Source organism: Marmota flaviventris, chromosome 10, assembly GCF_047511675.1.
Source record: "Marmota flaviventris isolate mMarFla1 chromosome 10, mMarFla1.hap1, whole genome shotgun sequence".
NCBI lineage: Eukaryota > Metazoa > Chordata > Mammalia > Rodentia > Sciuridae > Marmota > Marmota flaviventris.
In genome coordinates, this window is record NC_092507.1 from 99,858,138 (window position 1) to 99,881,500 (window position 23,363).

Consider the following 23,363-nt stretch of genomic DNA (forward strand, 5'->3'; position numbering starts at 1 on the left):
GCAGAGAGAGAGAGAATTCAAATTACCAGCAAATGTGATGGAAAAGGTAATATCACAACAGACACTACAGAAATACAGAGGATAATTATAAATTATTTTGAAAACTTATGCTTCATTAAAATAGAAGGCATTGAAGGCATTGACAAATTTCTTAATGCATACAATTTGCCCAGATTGAGTCAGGAAGATATACACAATTTAAACACACCAATATCAAGTAATGAAATAGAAAATGCCATCAGAAATTTACCAAGTAAAGCCTAGGACCAGATGGATACATAGTTGAGTTCTACAAGACCTTTGAAGAAGAACTAATATCAATACATTACAATTTGTTTCAGGAAATTGAAAAAGAGGCAGCACTTCCAAACTCATTCTATGAGTCCAATATCACTCTGATCTCAAAATCAGGCAAAGACACATCAAAGAAAGAAAACTTCAGACAAATATATCTAATAAACATAGATGCAAGGGCTGGGGATATAGCTCAATAGAGTGCAGGCCATAAGAACTTAATTAGCACTATTTGCTGATGATAGGATTCTATACCTAGAAGAACAAAAAAGCACCACCAGAAAACTTCTAGTACTAGTAAATGAATTCAGCAATGTAGTATGATATAAAATCAACCCCTAGAAATCAAAGGCATTTTTGTATATCAGTGACTAATCCTCTGAGAAGGAAATGAGGAAAACTACCCCATTCACAATAACCTAAAAAAAAAAAAAAGATACTCGGAAATCAACTTATGAAAGGGGTGAAAGATCTATACAATGAAAACCACAGAGCCCTAAAGAGAGAAATCAAACAAGACCTTAGAAGATGGAAAGATCTACCTTGTTCTTGGGTAGGCAGAATTAATATCATCAAAGTGACTATACTACAAAAAAGCACCATACAGATTTAATACAATTCTGATCAAAATCCCAATGGAATTCCTCATAGACATAGAAAAAGCAATCATAAAATTCATCTGTAAAAATAAGAGACTCAGAATAGCTAAAGCAGAAATCCTTAGCAGGAAGAGTGAAGTAGGTGGCATAGCTATACCAGACCTTAAACTATACTACGGAGCAATAGTAACAAAAACAGCATAGTATTGGCACCAAAACAGACAGGTAGACCAATGGTACAGAATAGAGGACACAGAGACTAACCCACAAAATTAGAATTATCTTATATTAGACACAGGTGCCAAAAACATGCACTGGAGAAAGGATGGCATCTTTAACAAATAGTGCTGGGAGAACTGGAAAACTGTATGCAACAAATGGAAATTAAACCCCTATCTCTCACCATGCACAAAACTTAACTCAAAATGGATTAAGGACCAAGGAATTAAACCAGAGACTCTGCATCTAATAGAAGAAAAATTAGGCCCTAATCTTCATCATGTGGAACTAGGCCTCAACTTCTTCAATAAGACTCTTATAGCACAAGAATTAAATCCAAGAATTAATAAATGGGATGGAATCAAACTAAAAAGTCTCTTCTCAGCAAAAGAAACAATCTGTGTGGTGAACAGAGGGCCTACATCCTGGGAGCAAATTTTTACCCCTCACACATCAGATAGAGCACTAATCTCTAGGGTATATAAAGAACTCAAAAAACTAACACACACACACACACACACACACACACACACACAATAACCCAATCAATAAATGGGCTAAAGACCTGAATAGACATTTCTCAGAAGAGGATATAAAATCAATCAACAAATATATGAAAAAATGCTCATCATCTCTAGCAATCTGAGAAATGCTATTAAAACTACTCTAAAATATCATCTCCAGTCAGAATGGCAGTTATTTTGAAGACAAACAACAATAAGTGTTGGTGGGGATATGGGGGAAAAGGCACACTCATACATTGCTGTTGTAACAGCAAATTGGTACAGTCAATATGGAAAGCAGTATGGAGATTCCTTAGAAATCTGAGAATGGAATCACCATTTGACCCAACTATCCGTCTCCTCGGACTATACCCAAATGACTTAAAAACAGCATACTACAGGGACACAGCCACATCAATGTTTATAGTAGCACAATTCACAGTAGCTAAACTGTGGAGCCAATCTAGATGCCCTTTAGTAGATGAATGGATAAAAATTGTGGCATATATACACAATGGAATTTTACTTAGCAATAGAAGAGAACAAAATCATGGCATTTGCAGGTAAATGGATGGTGTTGGAGAACATAATGCTAAGTGAAGTTAGACAATCCCCCCAAAAAACAAATGCTGAATGTTTTCTTTATATAGGGAAGCTGACTCATAGGTAGGGAGGGGGAGCATGAGAGGAATAGATGAATTATAGATAGACAAGAGGAGTGGGAGGGGGAGCATGAGAGGAATAGATGAATTATAGATAGACAAGAGGAGGGGGAGGGGAAGCGAGGAGGCCGGGGATTAGCAAGAATGGTGGAATGTGATGGATATTATTACATGTATGAAGACATGAGTTGGGTGTCAACCTACTTTATATAAAATAGAGATATAAAAATTGTGGAATATATGTATAATAAGAATTGCAATGCAAAAAGAGTACATGTATAAAGACATGAATTGGCGTGAACACACTTTATATACAAAGATATGAAAAATTGTGCTCTATTTGTGTAATAAGAATTGTAATGCATTCTGCTGCAATGTTTTTTAAAAAATAAAATCAATTAAAAAAACTAATGAACTTAATTTCTATCTTAAGAATCTAGAAAACACCAAGCAAATTAAATCCAAAGTAAATAGGACAAAGAAGTCATAAAGAGCAGGAATCAATGAAATAGAAAACAGATAAACTATAGAAAAATAATCAAATTTTGGAAAATATTAATAAAACTGATAAATACTAAGCAAGGCTAATTAAGAAAATTGATAAAAAATACAAATTATCTTTAGGTGATTTGCGTAGATTTTACAAACATTAAAAGTAAGATAATCAAAGACTATAATGAACTACATTATGTCCACAAATACAATAACTTAGGTGAAGTGGAAAAATCTCTTGAAAAATGGAATTCTCCAAAACTGACAAGGAAAAAAACAGAGAGCAAGAGAAAAAAAATGAACTTATAATTTGTTACAAAAAATTATATGAAAAAATTGCAATTATAATTTGAAAATATGGCACAAAGAAAATTCTAAACCTCAATGATTTCAGGTTAAATTCTTTTATTTCTTGAAGAAACAAGTTATACAAATATTCAAGAGTTATTTCAGAAAATAAAAGGGAAAAAAATACCCAACTCACATATTAGGTATGCATAATCCTGATACCAAAACCAAATGGGACATACTTGATATCAAAAGATCTGATAACAAAAAAAAACATGCATAAACATTTCTCATAAACATATGTGCAGAGAAGCCTCTATAAAAACAAGCCAAATCCAGATATATGTAACAGGAACAATACAACCCAACCAAGTGTAGTTTAGGGTTATAAAGATTGTTCAATATTTGAAAATTAATGAGTGTTATTGACTTCACTAACAGAACAAGGAGAATATACAATAATTTCAACAAATTTAAAAAAGTATTTCACAAAATTGAAACTCATTCCTAATTTTTTTTTCATTTGGCAAACTAAGAATACAAGGGAATTTTTCTCACCTGACGAAATGCATCTATGAAGAACAAACAATTGATACAGTTTGTAGTGAAATGCTTTCTCACCTACCCTAAGGAGCAAGATGAGGATATCTTATCTCACCATCTTCACTCGATATCATGATGGACATCTTAGCCCACAAAATTAGGAAAAATAAAAGACAAGCCAAGAGGAATAAAGTGTGGAAATGAAAATGAGAAAATACATTTATTTGTTAAAAAAAGTATGTTGAAAATCCTAAGAAATTATAATTATTGGTATTAATTTGCGATTTTGACAGAGTCATAGGATTCAAAGTTAATGAACAACACCCAAAAGTGTTTGCAAAGGAAGAGACATCACATGGAGAAGAATTAGAAGAATTTAATGTTATCAAATAAAGTTATTATTTTCTTTACATTTGTTGAGTTTCCAGAGTTAGTTGACAAACTTCTCTCCAATGCCAGTGTTATACAAATACTTCCTTTTTTATTATTAACACAATATTTATTTATTTTTAATTTACATATGACAGCAGAATACATTACAATTCATATAATACATATAGAGCACAACTGTTCATATCTCTGGTTGTATACAACATATATTCATACCAATTCGTGTCTTCATACATGTACTTTGGATAATGATGTCCATCTCATTCCACCATCATTTCTAACCCCATGCCCCTCCCACCCCTCTGCCCTACCTAGAGTTTGTCTATTCCTCCCTTGTTCCCACTCCCTACCCCACTTTAATTATCTTGAAATTAATATTCAAGTTAATTTTTTTTTTTACATTTTAGGCTTACAGTCATTTAGAATTTATTTTTGAGCCTGATGAGTCAGTACTCCAGCATTATTTCCTTCCAGATGGGCACCTAATTGTGTCAGAAGAGATTATTTTTTAAAAAGTTATTATTTCCTCTACTGATTTGATATATCATTAGCATATTTGTTTATATGACAGTATCATTGTATTTTTCAAGTTAATGAAATAGAATTGTTTTAGTCAGCTTTTTGTCACTGTGAACAAAATACCTGGCAAGAACAACTTAGAGGAAAGAAAGTGCAGGTGCAGCTATATATAAATAAAATAATTTGTCATACATTCTTTGCTATCTGACTCCTTTTGCTCAGCATAACATTTTTGAGATTCTTTCATGTTATTACTAGTATCAGTAGTTTATGTTTTTATTGCTGAGTACTATTCCATTTCAAAGATTATGATAACTCATTTTGTCCAGGCACTTTTTTTTTCATACTTATATGAAAAATGTCCAGTTGTAGCTGGACAGAATACCTTTATTTTATTTATTTATTTGTGTATTTTTATGTGGTGCCGAAGATCAAACCCAGGATCAAACCCAGGGCCTCGCATGTGTGAGGAAAACACTCTACCACTGAGCCACAACTGCAGCCCTATCCAGGCATTTGTTAATGGACTTTTTGGTTGCTTCTATTTGAGAACTGCTCTGAGTACAGCAGTTCTGAAGTTCATATAACGTGCTTTTGTTGCTTTGTGCTTTTGTCTGCTGACAGCATTGATGGGTCACATGATAAGTGTATTCTCATCTTTATAAGCAATTACCAAACTGTTTTTCAAAATGATTGTAACATGTATCCCTTACAACAACAGAGGATGGAGCTGCAGTTGTTCTAAATCCTTGCCAACACTCGGCATGTATTTTAAATTTTAGACTTTGAAACAGATGTGAGCTTGTCTTCATTCTTGTTTTCCTGATGACTCATGTTTTTGTGCATCTTCTCAGATGCTCAAAGATGTTCATATTCTCTTCTTTGTGTAGTATCTGTTGAAATATTTGATCCCTCTTTAAGTTGCTGGTCTTACTATTGTCAAGTTTGAAGATTTTATATGACCATAAGTCTCATCAGATACCTGAATACTGTTAATTTATTAAAATATTGTAAATATGTGACTTGTCTTTTCATTTTCTTGATGGAATTGTTCACGCAGAAGAAGTTTTAAGATTCCAATGATGTTTTTTTTTTGTTTTTTTACCTTAATATTTTGTTCTTTTGCGTCAAATATAAAATAATTCTTGCCAATACAAAAATTCAAGGCCAGAAATTTTTTATACTTAGTTTTCTTCTCCAAGGCTACAGCAGCTTTTATGTTTAATGCAGAAACTAGAAGGCAATTTAAAAATTGGTATAATTAATATTCTAATAGAGATTTGAACAGTAATTACACTAATCCAATTAGAACAGTCTACTCTGAAAAAGAAGAAATCAGATGTCAAATACAGTATTGAAACAAAAAGTTCAGGACTAAGGGTAATACACTTGCCTATAATGCTCAAGGCCCTGGGTTTGATCCACAGTGGGGTCAAAGCAAACAAACAAAAAGTTTAACAGACGTTCAGCATAGTCATAACTAAGAACAGAAATATCTATTGAATACTTACTAGGCTCTGTTCTCAGTGCTTAAAAATGCTAATTCATTTTTTTGTTTCAGAGCAATCATTTTAGAAAGTTATTATTATCTGCATTTCACAGCTGACAAAAGTGAAGTGTGTGGGGCTGGGGATATGGCTCAAGAGGTAACGTGCTCGCCTGGCATGCATGGGACGCTGGGTTCGATCCTCAGCACCACATAAAATAAAATAAAGATGTTGTGTCCACCGAAAACTGAAAAATAAATATTAAAAAATTCTCTCTCTCTCTCTCTCATTTATTAAAAAAATAAGTGAAGTGTGGAAATGCCAAATAACTTCCCTGGGGTGTTCAACCAGCAGTAGTAAGAACTGAGTGGCAAGATGGACATGACTGAACAATGAATTAGTACACTGAGAGACCAAGCTGACATTTAAACAGAGCACAAGGGGTAACAGCTTCTATAATAAGATAAAGAAGTATAAAAGGGAGGCTAAGGTAAATGAGTCCCAATATGAGTTGTAGAACAACAACATCAACAACAAAAAAAAAATTGAGACAATGGAGGAACACAGATAAGAAAGAATTAACATAAACATAAGAAAAATGTCCTGGCTTGTTTTCAGATACAAAGGACTAACAAAACCTTGAAGGAAACTTAAAGCCACAAGTAGATGCATACACACACACACACACACACACACACACACACACACACACATATCTGGATGGACATTTATCATTTTAAAATGTTCCATAAACAGAGTAAAAAGAGGAAGTGCAAATTCTACAGAAAATAACAGAGGAATTCGCAATAGTAGTACATAATGAAGGGTAAAAAGCAAAAAGTAAGATGTTATTGTGTTGTAAAATTAATTATTAATAATATAACTGGATTTGACCACAATTTTTTTAAAATAAGAAATGCATAAAGTAGACGCATGAGGTAAATTATGTTATTACTAATCTCCTAAAAAAATTGCAGATGATGCCAACAAAAATTGCAAGATGTTGGAAAAAATGGTAACAAAGAAATCCTTGTGTAGGAAAACTGTGTTACCCAAGGCAATTATCACTACCCCAAAATCATTCCAAACCCATGTAAAAGGGAAATATGATCTGGCCAAACTTAGAGTTTCCAGGATCCAACTGTTCTTTTCACCATGTGTCAAACTGAGAAATCACCAACTGGCACATTTCACTATTGCTGTTTATTTATGTTACTATTTTCATGGCTGGTCCCTAAGATCTGAGTTGGCAGAGGCAGAGGCTCTATGTATACAGACCAACATCTCTAAAATATAGAAAAAAAAACAAAGTATATTTTCTCTTTTGTTATATTCAACACAGAATTACCTTTGGTCACCAAAATGTGTGTAGAGCTTTGATTGTCTAATAGTCAATCAGTTCTCCAGTAGATACCCTGTGGGAGCCCTGTAATTCAATTTCATCCTGGCAATTCCTAGAGAATAGGATTAGATCCCACAGTTTGAGGATGAATCTTACGAGGCTGCATTCCACTTTGGATGCCAAATGTAAGCATAGACAGTGACCTGTGCTTCTCTGTGTGTATGTGTGTATGTGTTATTTGTGGGTGCATTTATTTATTTATGCTTTTTTTTTTTTTTGCTAGAGCAAAACAGAACTTAGGAAACACCTGTGTTTATAAACTTATTGATCTATTAATAAAAGATATTACAGAAGAGATTGATGTGAAGCCAGATGAAAGAGAACACAGGTAAGGGAGAAGAGGTGCAGCACTTCCGTGCCCTTTCCAGGGATACCACTCTCCAGGAACCTCCCATGTTCAGCTACTTGGAGTCATTCAAACCATGCCTTTTGCATTCTTAAGAGTAAAACTGAAAATACTTTAGATGGAAGTATGTGGTGTGTCAATGTGTAGGTCAATCCTGACAAGCCTGGTCATGTTACTGTAAAGAAGAAAACTGTTCTGTGCTGGGGCAGAGTATCATGAGTTGTTGACAGCCTGTGGATTTCCAGATTTGAGCATGTGGGGAGTGGTGCTTCTTGTAGTAGACTTGATATGTGTTGGGTATGAGTTGAAGTCAGAGCTCTAAATTAACAGTCGGCCTGAGAAGGGCAACTGCCAAGGCATTTTCAACCAGTGAAAAATACTGCCACCGTTTTATTGACTGTGTCCTCCTTTCTGTAGGGCGCAGGCATTTGCAGGAAGTATCCACAGTGGACAAGAAAGAGCATGTGTCCTTCTTTCTTTTATTGCTTTTTTTCTCTTGCTGTTGTCTGCAATCCTGGTATTTTTCAGGGTAAGGATAGGAAAATATCTTCAATATGTAAAGATAAGAAAATAAAAAAGACACCCCATGGTGAAAGCTAAAAAAGACACCCAAGGTGAAAGTAAAACCAAATCAAAGAGATGTAAAATTTAAAAAGCTACACCTATGTATAATGTAATATCAGGTTTTATTCCAAACAGTGTATCCTAAGGATAATTTCCTTTGCTCTTGGCAATATTGGTGATTGCTATTTTCTTTAGGCAAAGAATAGTGTAATTTTCTAATAAAATTATATATATATATATATATATATATATACACACACACACACACACACACACACACACACACACATACACAAATACACATACATATGTAAAATAATATTCTAAATAAACCAATTGAGATAGTCACTATCAAGAATATCATTCTATAGTGACTCAACTAAAAGCAATTGTCCTTTGGGGCTGGGGTTGTGGCTCAGTGGTAGAGTGCTTGCCTGGTACATGTAAGGCCCTGGGTTTGATCCTCAGCACCACATAAAAATAAATGAATAAAATAAAGGTATTGTGTCCATCTAAAGCTAAAAAACTGTTTAAAAGGGGGGAGGGAATCAATCGTCCTTGAAGCAACCTTATTTTAGGTGGTACTGCTATAAATTGGTAGTCCACCAAAGGTTTTGATTGTGTGGTTGTCATTCTAATTCACTTCCTTGTCTCAATTCTTTTAAATATGATTTTCCCTTAAATTTTCATTAGCAAGTAAATTTGCTTTTCCTTAGAATCTTTGTCTCTATATCTGAAATTTTAAAATCAGCTTCTCTTGTTATAAAAATTGAAAAAATCATGTTGATATTTCTTTTGAAATTATAGTCTTTTGTGGATCTTTTAGGCAGAAGTGAGAATTTAATGGTACTGAGTCTTTCTAAGAAAAATCGATTCACGTCTCTTTTTGTGTATAACTCAGCATTTTAAATTATCCTTCCAATAGATCTTGCACAACTTTCTTATATTTTTTTCTCTAAGTATTTGGTTTGTTGTTGCTATTATGAATGGGTTTTTTCTTCCTTCACCTCTTGTGGTAGTTCTTGTATGTGTAGCAGTAGTGATAATAATAGAAAATAGGTACTGAGTATTGACTGTGTGCAAGGCAATTGTTATAGTATGGATCTAGAAATATCCTCTAAAGAACTCGTTAGACAAGACAACCATGTTCAGAGGTGAAACAGATGGATTAAGAGAGCTGAATTGATCCATTTGATGAATTAAAATTTTGAATGGACTACTGAGTGGTAACTCTAAGCAGGTGGGTCATGATGGGAGGAAGTAGGTCATTGGGAACATGACCTTGGGCTATACATGTCCTGGTCCCTTCCTCTCTCTCTGCTTCCCAGCTCCCATGTGCTAAGCAGCATTCCTCCATCACGTCCTTCCACCATAATATTTCTGCCTTGAAGCCAGCCATTGATGGTCTGAACTCTCTGCAATTGTGAACCAAAATAAATATCTCCTTTTAAAAGTTCTTCTTGTCAGGTATTTTTTTATCAAACCTCATTCACATAGCAATGTTATGTTTTAGGTCAATCAACTCAATCTTCACAAATATAGGCATCAGTCAGGTCTTGTATGCAGAGAGTAGAATTTACTCTAGTTACATTAAGGAATATATTAAAGATATTTCCATAATTTATAAAATTCCCAGGAAAGAAAGAGAACCTCTGTTTGGATACTGCACAGCTAGAAAAAAAGTGGAGCCAGGAGAAAGGTCCAAACACAGCACAAAGGTATTAAGTATTGGAAAAAAGGAAAGATGCATTTACGATTTCCATGAATCAAGGAAAAAGTGGGAATGTCCAAGAGTGCTGTCTGTACATGGGTCCACTGCCCAGAAACCCCAGCCCCTTTATGCTTATATTTCAACCCACTGTTCAGCCATGCAGCTCCAAGGGAAGCAGGGCACCCATGCAAGGGCCCTACTGCCTTTTCTGAAAACATTAAGCCTCACCCAAACTTGGGGCTTTGAGACAGACAGACAGGATGAACCATGCCAACATAGGTTGACAGTTCATGGAATCATATGTAGTGAACCTGGGCCTGTCTGTTATGCTGGGTGAGAAAGAGCAGTCCAACCTGATGTTGGCTTGGAGGCTTGAAGTCATTCATGAGTGAGCAGAGATGTTTGTTGCCATGTAGCCTCTCCAAGGGCTTTAAAAATGTCCTCCTTTGTAGCAAGTTTGCAAGGACCTCTAATCCGGCACTCAATGACAGCACTGTTCAACAACACTGCAAATGTAGTAACTTTTTCCCTCCCCACTCCCCACAGAAGTATATCTTTCTCCCTCCAAAGCCATAGCTCCATCTGGAATGGCTCCTTAAAATGGCTTCAGTCCATGTCAGGCTCCAACATGGCTTCCCAGATGCTCTTCATAGGAGCTGTCCCACCTCCACCTCTCCTGCACTTCTAGTATTCAAGGAGACCTGAACTGTGGAGTCCCCATTTAAATAGAGAGGCTTTGAAAAGAATTTCATAACAGGAATTTAATTATGCAAGACTATATTAGTATACTTCCAGTAATCTGCCTAAAATTAAAAACTACAATATATGCAAAAGAGAGAAGACGGTGCTTCCAAGTACAAAGGATTCATTTCAGGTCTATGTCTAAGTAATTGCTTTCCCCCATGATCTTGACAGATAATTCATTGAAGAAAAATCTAAATTGTACCAAAGTTTCCAGGAGCACCTTATGTAATGTGGCCTGTATCACAGACAGTAGGCCTAGAAGAAAAATGTTCCAAACACCAAACTGCGTATCGGAGAGGAAAAAGGTTATATGGTTGTGATCAATGTGCCCAGGATCCAGCAGCAAAAGTAACTGCAAAGTAGTCCTTTCCCTTACTTTCTCTTCCCACCCCATTCTGCCTGCTTCTCAGTGAGAAAAAATTCAAAATCTTCAGCTGACCTGCCACATCTTCAAGACACCATTCAGCTCCTGGCCACTTGGACATTGCCTGCTATGGTGCTGCACTCTTTTGAGATCCCACGTTGGAATATGCTACATCCACTGGCCCTGGACTCCATGTACATATCTATTCTAGGCAAATTCTTAATTATTATTAGAAATAAATTATTATTAGTGCTTCTCAAGTTGCATGATCAGAGTCAACACTGATTTTATCCCTGTGTCTTTTTCTAATGTAAGAAGGTGGAATTAGAAGCACTTCTTTTTTTTAAATTTTTTTTAGATGTTGATGGACCTTTATTTTGTTCATTTATTTGTATGTGGTGCTGAGAATCAAACCCAGTGCCTCACACATGCTAGGCACGCACTCTGCCACTGAGCCACAACCCAAGCCCAAAAGCACTTCTTTATGAACTGCTTCATTGGTCTCCTATTGCTTTTAATTTGTTGAATCTTTGTTATCCATCAGCTCAAAAGTATTTCCAATTTTCCTTGTAATGTTTTTCATTACCCCACATGTATTTTTTATAAAAATTCTTTGCTTTATTTGGAAATTTTGGTGATCTTTGACATATTTTTGATTGTTGACTCATAATTTAATTCTATGGTCAAATCATCTATTCTCAATAAACCCTTAAGAAAATTTTGAGTCTTGCAGTTCTGAAGCCTGCAACCTCCAAAAAATGCTTGCAGAGGGTCACTGAGTTTGTGTGGTCCATGTTGACCTCATGCTCCATCTGGGGTCTGGAGGATGGGGGCATCCTTGACCATCTGGATAGGATGACCACAAGCTTTTATAGTCCATTTATGACCATCATCTGCCAAACCGTGTGCCCTGAGGACATTTCCTGTGTGGGGAAAAAGGCAGCAGGCAGTAAGGAAATCCTGGCAGCTGGGGGGACCAGGATACCCCTGCCCAAGAGGGATGAGGAGGAAGGTGCTGAACAATATTGGACTTCTGAGGCCATGAAGGAGGTTGCAAGAGTCAGCACCCCGACTCCCTACCTTCCAGGGGCCCAGGGGTCAGCCTCTGCCCAGTGGAAGGCCAGCCTCCTGCCCCTGAAGCTCCTGCATCAGAGAAGCAAATGACCATGTGTAGTGGTCCCCACGCATCCACATCAGCAAGGTGCAGGCACCCACCTTCCAGGGGGACTGGATAGCCCTCAAGGGCAGCACCAAGGTGGCACCCACCTGCAGATCCCCAAGTGGCAGTAGAAGGAGGCCAAGGAAGAAAAGAGTAAGGCAGAAGAGGCAGAGAGGAAGCACCAGGCAGAAGCACAGAAGGAAAGGTGGGCACCACGCAGGAGGAAAAGGACGTGAGGGGGTCTGTTGAGCAGAGGGCCCGTGTCAGGCTAGCAGCTGTGGACATGGTGCAGAGCCCCAGCTAGGAGGTGGGTGGGGTCACACAAGAAGTTGAATGTGCAGGGGAGGGGAGATACACAGGGGAGGGGGCCCCAGGATCGGTGCAGAGAAGGATGCACAGGGCTCTTGCAGTATGCTCAGCCAGTGCTGCACAGCCTCTCCTAACAGACTTCTTCCCGGAACCTAGGAGGTGATGAAGCTGTTCCTAACTGGGAATGACACAAATTGATCTAACACCCATTCCCCTAGCAATCAAATGCACCTAGAGGGCAATTTACCAAAATGTCACCATTTATAGAACCTCAACTAAGAAATTTTTTAAAAATTTGTTTTTTCTACATGATTTTGTATTTTTCTATCATTATTTACCAATCTGCATCATTTTACAGGCTATGTGGCTCTTTGTATTTAAGGAAGTTTTAATATATGTGTGCCCCAAGACCCTTGGGTTAGAATATTTTTGGTGGCTGTTGAGTACACACAGAATTCATGGGATTCTCTCTCATTTTGCCATTGGTTTTGGCTTTTAGCTTTCCATCTCATTGTGGGTGCACATTTGCACTATATTTTTCCTATTAATTTGATTAATTAATGCTGTGTATTTGTTTTTATTTGATGGAGGCATTGACTTTTACAGCAAAATGATCAAGGAAAGAGTTCAGATTTCAGTGTGTCTTCTTTTAAAGTTTTTTTTTTTTTTTAAACACCTTTATTTTTTTAAATTTATTTTTATGTGGTGCTGAGGATTGAACCCAGGGCCTCATGCATGCTAGGTTAATCTACCACTAAGCCATAATCCCAGCCCATCAGTGTGTCTTATTTTAAATCTCTCTTGGCCATACAGTACTACTAATAAAAAATCATTGTCAAGTTATTATGGAATAATGCATAAATAAACAAGCATTTCATGCTACATTCATTTTAAACAGGGGCTTTGGATAAACTACCTAGGAAATCTTAAACTATAAGACAAAATTTTGTTTTAATAAGAGGGGTAAGTTTAAAAAATGATTAGTAGAAATGTGAAATTAAGTCATATGCCCTTAGATAAGGCAAATCTGTATATCTTTAAAATGTAAAAATGATGCAAAAAGGATTAGAAAACCAGAGTGATGAAGTTGCTGAAGTGGGCAGAAGGGTGATTTTTAGAAACAAGTGGTTAGAATTGAGTATTAAGGAAGCTGTTTTAGGCAAATTTCTAGGAGCATTCGGCACTTTCAGGGCAGCCCTCTCTTCCAGGCTCAAGTGGAGTTTGCTTCCATTTTTCCTTTGATGATTGTCCCTGATGTTCAGTTCATTCTCATGCTTTATAAAATTTCCAGGATGTGGGGTCTTTGGCAAGACACAGATGTAGATTTGCCTGGGTCCTGAGCTCTCAGTGAAGTTTTCTATCTGTGCGTTTATCTCCAAAGCATGAGAAATTCTTACTGGATTTTAAAGTATCTGTCACATATGCCCTTTATTTAATATTAATTTCAATACTAGGAACCATGGATTTAAACTATTGTACACTGTTTGGAATCTCTTTACAATAACCCTGGATTCATGCTGATGTGTACCTGTCTGTCTCATGATGCAGGCAGGGGCTGGTGCTCTGTTCTCTTTGCTATTTCCTACTGGCACCTGTGGATATTGAGCTCTCAGGGATCTCCCACTATCCCTTCTCCACTTAACAGATCATAAGGCTGCACCCAGGCTGATGGAGAGACTGCTGAAATAAAAATACTATGTTGCAAAATCAGATTTTAGCACAATTCTCCCTTAATCCAAGAATGGCACCAGGATGAATACCACAGAATCCTAGACCCACCTTTAGAACTACTGATGTTTGTTGGTTGTGGAACACCCCTATGGGTTAAAAGTTGAGTTTGGCCACATCTCCTTGGAGAAGAGGGCTGCAGATGACCTCTGTTATCTTTGGAGGTTGACTTTTCTGTGCCCCTGGCATTGTGGCATCTTCATACCATGTCTATGGAATCTGTAGCTTCACCTAGCTTGCCACAAGCCCCCTCCTCATCAGTCGAGGGCCCAGCCACAAAGTGCCAAATGGCCTCTAATTTGTGGTTATCAATACTGGCTGCCATTAGGACCACCTGGCAGGTTGTCAACATTTCCCACCCTTACCTCTAATGCAGAGACGGTTGCTGTGTTGGTCTGGGGGAGCTGAACTTCGGTGTTTGAGTTTCCAGGAGACTACAGTGCAGCCTGTGTTGAGAACTGCAGCTTCTCCTCTCACTGACTTGGAGGTTGCTCTTCCTGGACTCCCATCCTGAGATTCCACAAAAAGCTCCAACTTTGTAAGAATGTCTAATTGCCACTGGAACAGCCAGTGCTAGGCAACTTCTGCTCTGGCTAATTTGGCATCTGGCTGCCAGCATATTGTCCAATAATCCTGCCTGTTAAGCAACATGGTACATGGGCACTGGCAATGGTATGGAGCCCCACCATGACAAGCTGTGACTCTCTGCTGCTGCCTGATCAGAAATGCACATTCCTGGTCCCATCCAGCTCTCTACCTCATCACAACTTATTGTCGCCAATGATGGGAAGACTGTCAACAGTGTGACAGGTGATTTCTTCAGTTCCTGAGTTATTCTGAGGTGTGTGACTTGGGGAATCTCCTTCTGCTTGTCTAGTCTTTTCCAGATGCACAGGATATGCCTGATTAGCATGAGGCTTGGCTAACAATTACTGCTGGTGTCCACAGAATAGCTCTGAAGATACATGAGTTTAGAAAGTCTACTAAGCCATCAAACAGGGGTCAGCCCAGCGGCTTCTTTGGCAGACTTGAAGTTGAGCCTGCCACTTTCCCTGTTAGGTGGAAGCAGTCATTATCTGGTGGGCATCGTGAATTGAGGAGAATGACACATGCTCAGCAGAGCTCTGACAGGCAGGAGGGGTGCTGTGGTGTAGGTCAGGAACAGAAGAACATGACTGCGAAACCCAAAGGACCCAAGTTCAGGAAAGGTCACTGCAGAGACTGGTGCAAACTCCATCAGTCCCTCTCTCCTGAATCAAATCACTTCCAAGCTGCTGGGGGAATTCCTGCTCTTTGATGTCCTCAGGTGGGGTCCAGCTGGCTTCTGCACCAGGTGGCCAGCACTTCTCACTCTGGCTCTGTGGAAGCATATTTGGTAGCAGAGTTGTTTTACTTCAAGGACAATGTCTCTTCCTCTCCCTCTCTCTAAGGAGGAGGGTTTTCCCCTTGTTTTTATTCTCTTTGGAGTGGGTAGGTACAGAGGTCAGGTGGATTTCAAGCTTTCCTCTGATCAGGTTTCTTTCATTGTGCCTTTGCTATGCCAGCCATATACGTGCATATTGCTTGCACTTAGGAGAGAGGGCATCATTAGCACTACACAGACTCTGACTGCTTCAGTTTTCTCAAAATTTCTTCCATGTGACTGTTTGGCTTCATCACCCTTAGAGCACACCACGTAAGACTCATCACTGGTGTCTAGATTCTTCCACTCTCCTCCTTACCACCTTCTCTGGTTGTGACAATCTATTGAGGGGAATCTGGGTTGATTCCATAATTTAGCTATTGTGAATTATGCTGCTATACACATTGAGGTAGCTGTCTCTGTAATATGCTGTTTTTAGATGTTTCGGAAAAATACCAAGGAGTGGACAGATGCTCATAGGATGCTTACATCCCTAGGTTTTTTGATGAAACTCCATAGTGTCTTCTGGAGTTGTACTAGTCTGCAGTTCCACTAACAATGTACAAGTGCACCTTTCCCACCACCACCTTCCCCGCATTTTGTTTTGTGTGTATTCTTGATCATTGCCATGGTGGAGTGAGATGAAATTTTAGTGTTGTTGTCATTTGTGTTTCTCTGATTGCTAGTGAGGTTGAAGCTTTTCCTCATAGATTTGGCAATCTGTGTTTCTGTTGTTATTTTTTTTATTGCCCATTGATTGATTGGGTTATTTGGGATATTTTTGTTTCAAGTGTTTTGAGTTATTTATATATTCTGGGTATTAATCTCTGAACAGATGAGTTCTTGCCAAGATTTTTTCACATTCTATAGGCTCTCTGTTCACTCTCTTATTTCTTTCCTTTGCTGTGAAGAAGTTTTGTAGTTTGATGGCGTTCCACTTATCAATTCATAATTTTGAGTATCCTGTTAAGGAAGCTGGTGCCAGCAATTATATGATAGAATGTTGGCCTTATGTTCTTTTCTAGCAGTTATAAGTTTTCTGGTCTAATTTCTAAGTCTTTGATCCATTTTGACTTGAGTTTTGTGCACTGTGAGAAATAGGGTTTTAGTGTTATTTTTTATTTTTAAAGTTTTTTTTAGTTGTAGATGAACATAATACTTTTTAACTTTTATATGGTGCTGAGGATCAAACCCAGTGCCTCACACGTGCGAGGCAAGCACTCTGCTGCTGAGCCACAATCCCAGCCCTTAGTGTTATTTTTCTACATAGTTATCCAGTTGTCCCAGCACCATTTATTAAAAAGGCTCTTTTCTCCAATGTATATTTTTGGCACCTTTGTTAAGTATCAGAGGGCTCTAAGTATGTGGATTTGTCTCTGTCTTCTATTCTGTCCTATTGGTCTATGGGTCTATACCTTTGGTGACACTATCATGCTGGTTTTGTTACTACAGCTCTGCAACACTACTGGTATTCTGTGTTTAATAATGGTACCAATAAGAAAAACCAAACTGAAACAAAAACTAGTTCAGGAATTGGATAGTAGGAGTCAACTGTGTGGCTAATATATTAACATTCCCACTTGAAGTGGTGGGAATTACTCTGTGTGTGTGTGTGTAGCTATTTTTCTTTAATAACTTTATTTTATTTATTTATTTTTATGTAGTGCTGAGGACTGAATCCAGTACCTCACACAAGCTAGGCAAGCGCTCCACCACAGAGCTACAACCCCAGCCCTAGGAATACAGTATTTTTAATGAAAATACTTTTAAAAAATATTATTTTTACATGACTGTAGAGTATATTTTGATATATTATACAAACACAGAATAAGTATAACTTGTTGAAAATAGGATTCTGCCATTATTGTAGTTGTACATGATGAGAAGTTACATTGGTCGTGTATTTATAGATAAAGATAGGAAAGATGTGTCCTAGTCATACTACTGTATTTCCTATTACCACGCTCCCTCCCTTCTCTTCATTCCCCTTTGTCTAGTCCAAGGAATCTCTAATCTTCCACTCCCTTATTGTGAGTTAGCATCCACATTCTGCCTTTGGCTTTTTGGGACTGGCTTATTTCACTTAGCATGATAATCTCTACTTCCATCCATTTACTAGCAAATGATATAATTTCATTCTTCTTTATGGTTGAGTAGTATTCCAGTATATATGTATACCTCCTTCTTTATCCATTCATCTGATGTAAGGCACCCAGGTTGGTTCCTTAGCTTGACTTTGAGAATTGTGCTGCTATTAAATATCGAAGTGGCTGTGTCATTGTAGTATGCTGATTTTAAGTCCTCTGTGTATGTGAGGAGTGGGATAATGGGGTCAAATGGTGGTTCCATTCCAAGTTTTGTGAGGAATCTCAATACAGCTTTCCAGAGTGGTTGCGCCAATCTACAGTTCCACCAGCCATGTATTAAGTGAACCTCTTGCCCACATCCATTATTGTTGCTTTTATTTTTAATATTTACCATTCTGAGTGGGGCGAGATGGATTCAGTGTAGTTTTGATTTACGTTTCTCTAATTGCTAGAGATTTTAAACAGTGCTGCCTATGGATCAACCAATTTCAGAAGGCTTTTCTGATCTCAGAGATTTTTTTGTACTAAATCTGTGTTTCTCTGTGTTCTCCCTCCCTTTGTGGGGAATCTTTGCTGCTTTTGGTACCCATGTGGCAGGTGGGTTGGCTTCTATGTATTCTTTTTCTTTGTTTTGTACTCAAATTTCTGAACCCCTAATCCAACTGAATGTCCAATATTATATTTTTTGAAATTCCTCTTTCACCAGCCTCACTGAGTAGCTGTACTCTTGCTGCTGAGTTCATGAGCAAGGCCCAACATGGAATGTAGCTTTCCACTATATATCTTCCTGTCTTGCAATACAGCTTTTTATACAGGATGATTGTTCATCAATTTTGACACTTTTCAGGTTGATGCCATTCCATTTGTGAATTTTTGATTTTATTACTTGCACTGTAGGAATGTACTTAAGGAATTCAGTTCTTGAACCTAGATGTTAGAGTGTTGGGCCTACATTTTCTTCTAGTAGATGCAGGGTTTCTGGTCTACTTAAAAGGTCTTTGATTTGCTTTGAGTTCAGTTTTAAGAGATAGGGGTTAAATTTCACTTGACTACATATGGATTTCCAGTTTTTCCAGCACCATTTGTTGAAGAGGTTATCTTCAGCACACTACAGTGATTCAGTCATATCAATGTTTTTAGCAGCACAATTCACAATAGCTAAGCTGTGGAGTCAACCTAATAATATATATATATACACACATACATATGTGTGTGTGTGTGTGTGTTTGTATGTATACATCACTGAGGCATAAATAAGAATAACTTTATGACATCTGCCAGTAAATGGATGGATCTGGAGACTACCATGCTAAGTGAAATAAGTCAATCCCCCCAAAAACAAAGATCAAATGTTTTTTCAATATTTGGAAGCTAACCTACACTAAGGGGGAGGGAACAGGGGAAGAATCAGACAAAGGGGAATGACAAAGAGGAGCAATAAGGAAAGGAAATGAATGGTAAGAAAAAGAATGAAGCTGACATAACTTTCCTATTTATATATAGGAATAAAACACAGAAAATCTCACCACTGTGTACATGTACAAGCTTGGGGTAATTATTAGAATAAGATATAGTCCATGCTTGTATAATGATATCAAAATGGCCTCTAATCTCATGTATAACTAAAAAGACCCAATAAAATAAAAACAATTTTAAAAATCGACACTTTTCGTTTGCATGTCCAAGGTAATAATCCAGGTTTGAGTTAATACTTTCCCCCCCCCGCCAAAAAAAAAAAAAAAAAAAACCCAAGAGAAGGATCCATGTGCTAGTAACTTAGGAAGGCCACATTCCCAGCAAAAAGAGGCAGTGATGTCAAGGAAGTTAGGTACAGAAGGAAATCAGTCTAAAAGTATGGAATTTAAGAGAAGGTAGCATGTGTCTGAAAGATGCTCTTCACAGGGTTAGGATCCTAATCTGACTGGGGTTCCCTGCCACAGTTATGAGGAATATCAGGAGAGCAGGCATGAAAACAGAGCAGAATTCAGAGTGTAAACAGGAAATGTAGATGGAAGGGCAGGTCAAGGCTACAAGGCCATGGGAAATACAGATAAGACCAAACAGAGGCTCCATCTGCTGTTGGAGACAAGCACAGGTGAAGAGAAATCACTGCAGAAGTAGGAGCTACAATCTTATACAGAGTTAAAAGGAGTCAAGTGCATCCCAGAGCCAACATACCTGAAGCTTGAAGGCCAGGGGATCTGCATGCTATTTTCCACTTGCTAAACCAAAGTTTTCTTCCAGTTATCTTCTGTTTGCAGAAACCTGTGGCAACATTGAGGACATGCTCTTGTAAACCATCTATGTTGTCAGATGATCCTTTAAGAGCATCATCCTCTATCTTGACATGATATTTCATTGAAATGGAAGCATCTAAATTCAGCTCTGACAATAAAAGCACAGACAACAAGATCCAATTTCATCTATGATCTTACTGTGACATACTCTTCCACCAAGAGGGTCACCAAATCAAGAAAGCAGCTTTGGACAAAGAAGTCCATGAGTTGATATGCAGCTTATAATGACTTTGATATTTTCTTTTACTTTCATGCTTCTTCCACATTCAATAATGATGAATTTTCCAGGAGGCAAAGGTGCTCAAAATGCTAAAAAATGTGCAAGTAATAGGATTGGTAAAATCCAATAGCGCCCAGATATATAAGCCAACACTAGGAAATCACACTGGAGGTAAATTGTGCTTTTGGAAAGAAAGAGGTAATAAAAATCAAGCAAATCAATGTATAAACAACCACATTATTAAAGAAAGGAAAACTCCACCTAAGGAATACACATTTGCATAATAATAATATACTCCATATATACCCATTATATACAATATAACCACCATATATAAACAATGCTTAATATACACATGGGGGGTTCTCTATATTTATCTGATGGACAACTGCTTCTTTGGGCTCTTGACTCTACCTGTGCATTGGAAACTTGCATCTATGATATGTGCGGGCTCACATGTCCACTCAAAGGCCATTGGGCCTTCTCTGTGGAAAACTGAAAGGAGAAGAGCGTTCAGTAACAACCCCAGTTATTCCTTTGCTAATCACTCCTGGAAAACCCATTTCTTATGTGCCTGCCTATTGATACATCTAGTGACCAAGGTACAGTGACAGAGATCATGTGTCCAATGGACATGTGATCATTTGTACATGTGCTTAGGTATTAGATGAGCAGTGCCCAGACAAGAGTCCCCAAAATGAAATCATCCAATTGAAAAATAGGGCTTTGAAGTAACAATGAGTTCACCTTAGTTACTTTTTCTGGAGAGAACATTCTACAGAGATACCAGGGCACGGGAGAAAATGAAGGATTTGTTAATCTTTATCCACAGGCAGAAAATATCATGGAAAAAATGGCAGACATGATTTTTTTTTAGGGGGGAGGAGTAATGGGGATTGAACTCAGGGACACTCAACCACTTAGCCACATCCCCATCCCTATTCTGTATTTCATTTAGAGACAGGGTCTCAATGAGTTGCTTAGTGTCTGGCTGTTGCTGAGGCTAGCTTTGAACTTGTGATCTTCCTGTCTCAGCCTCCTGAGCCTCTGACATTCAAGGCCTGAGCTACCATGCTCAGCACAGTAGACATAAGTTAAGGGTAGAATCAGTCTGGGAAGTGCTCATGATGTTCTCCCTTGTAACTGCAACCTACATGCAAATATATGACTAGCACAGTAAAGGCCACAGAAAGAAATCTGACCAGGCCATAGGAAAAACAGCAAAGCTTAGACCCACTTGACCTATGCACTTGCCCTGAAACAAAATGGGTCTCCTGGTTCTGAATGCATGTGTCTCAGCCTAGACAGTGGAGTTGGGTGCAGAGAATTTGGGCTTTACCAGAAAGAGAAATTGAATTCATCTAAGTAGTACTCACTGGCTCCATCCACAGCAGAGCTGACTTTAGGCTCATCTGATGGGACGACAGAGCTTCTGAAAAGTTCTTGTGTGTCAGGTGAATCAGGATGACCAGAGGGTAGAAAATATTTTTCGTCCAGCAGGAGATCATTCTCTTTCTCCTCATGTAGTTCACTGTTGAGAGTGCTGAGACAGGGAAGAATGACAGATAAAATCAAGGTGGTTTAGAAACTACAGCCTCCCAGCTGGTCCTGATTCAAAGCTGATGGGTAGAGTCCCCAAACAGGCGCCTCCCATCAAAAATGATCCAGGAAACCATTTTCATCACATGGACATAGTGTAGGTGCCATGATATGAAAGAGAGAGGGAGAGCCACCAGTATCCAGTGTACTGGCCAGATAACAAGCTCATGAGGAAGGAGGCTTGACTCCACCTATAAGGTACAGAAGGAGCACATAATAAGAAACATAGCTGTGGATGAACCTTGTGCATGACTGATATTGACACACATAGTTGGCAGGCGAATACACCCTGCTACATGATAGAGGGCCAGAGAACTTGTGCCTTCTAGAATTTTTTCTATCCATTTTTTGACATAACACTCATTTCTGCTTTTCTTGCTATGGCATACCTGTCCATGATCTCAGACCATTAGTGTAGAAAGATAGTATGCCTCTAATCCTGATTTTACAACTTATAACGTTAACAACTAATTTCCGTAAAAGCGAGAAATGCCCAAAACTGACTGCGCAGTTCCTCTTAGTCAGACACACTGTACCAGCCCCAGGAGGACAAAAGATAACCTTGCTAAAGGGCTCCATCATCCTGGGTTGAGTCAACATCATCACTGCCAACAGCAGTCTTTCTTTACATTTGGTCATGAAATGTGTCTACTTTGCCTTTCAGATCATCCTTAACCCCTTATTTTATCCTTTTTACTACCCTCAGATTATTTGTTGTTACCTGGAATTCAATGAATCTTGATCTTTTTCATTGTTATTTTCATGGTTTTCTGCAAACAATTCAAAAACATCCAGGAGTCATTAAATAGTGCAATTCCATCCATTTCAACTAGAGCCCATGTGGGTTCTCCAGTCATCTTGGCTAGACAGCAATAAGAATCTGCAAGAAATCTTGGAAGTTATTGCAATGTAGGTCAGGAATGAGCAGAAAAAGGAGTCATGGAAAATGGAGTGGGCTAGGGGTGAAGACATAATGACTCTAGACCAGTTTGGGTCTGCTATCTATAGCTCAGATAAAGTTTAGTTGTTGTAATCTTTCTCAACAATTTTCACAATTTTCCTTTGTATGTCCAAGATAAAATCCAGGGTTGACAGTCCTGTTTGCCAAGGAGGGTCCAAGAAGGAGCTATGTGCTAGTGACTTATGAAGCCATGTTCCCAGAAGAAAGAGGCAGTGGAGTCACGGAAGCTGGGAAGAGAAGGCAAAAAAGCCTAGACAGCATGTGATTCCAGGGAAGGTGGCATGTGTCTGAAAAGATGTTCTTCATGGGATTAGGACCCCCATCGAGCTGGGCTTTCCTGTGGCATTTACAGGGAATATCAGGACAGCAGATATAGGAACAGAGCAGATTTCAGAATGCAAACAGGAGATGGAGATGGAAAGGCCTGTCAGGGTGGGAGACCATGAAAAAGAGAGGTAAGACCAGACAGTCTCC

At 38.3% G+C, this 23,363-nt stretch overlaps 1 protein-coding gene across 8 annotated transcripts in view; it reads right to left on the reverse strand.

Annotated features, from left to right (window-relative positions):
- Window positions 1–4,345: 4,345 nt before the first annotated feature.
- Window positions 4,346–23,363, reverse strand: part of LOC139707272 (uncharacterized) — a 136,828-nt gene continuing 117,810 nt past the window's right edge. For 6 of the 8 annotated variants that reach the window (XM_071618127.1, XM_071618124.1, XM_071618128.1 and 3 more), the window contains 4 exons: window positions 22,650–22,698; window positions 21,706–21,872; window positions 19,991–20,197; window positions 4,346–5,742 (listed from right to left, as the gene is read on the reverse strand). In XM_071618127.1, the coding sequence (XP_071474228.1) occupies window positions 5,510–5,742; window positions 19,991–20,197; window positions 21,706–21,872; window positions 22,650–22,698 (656 nt within the window). In that variant the 3' untranslated portion in view covers window positions 4,346–5,509. Of the gene's footprint in view, window positions 5,743–10,583; window positions 12,051–19,990; window positions 20,198–21,705; window positions 21,873–22,649; window positions 22,699–23,363 lie in introns of those variants that run through there. The other 2 variants (XM_071618130.1, XM_071618129.1) reach the window with 2 other exon arrangements.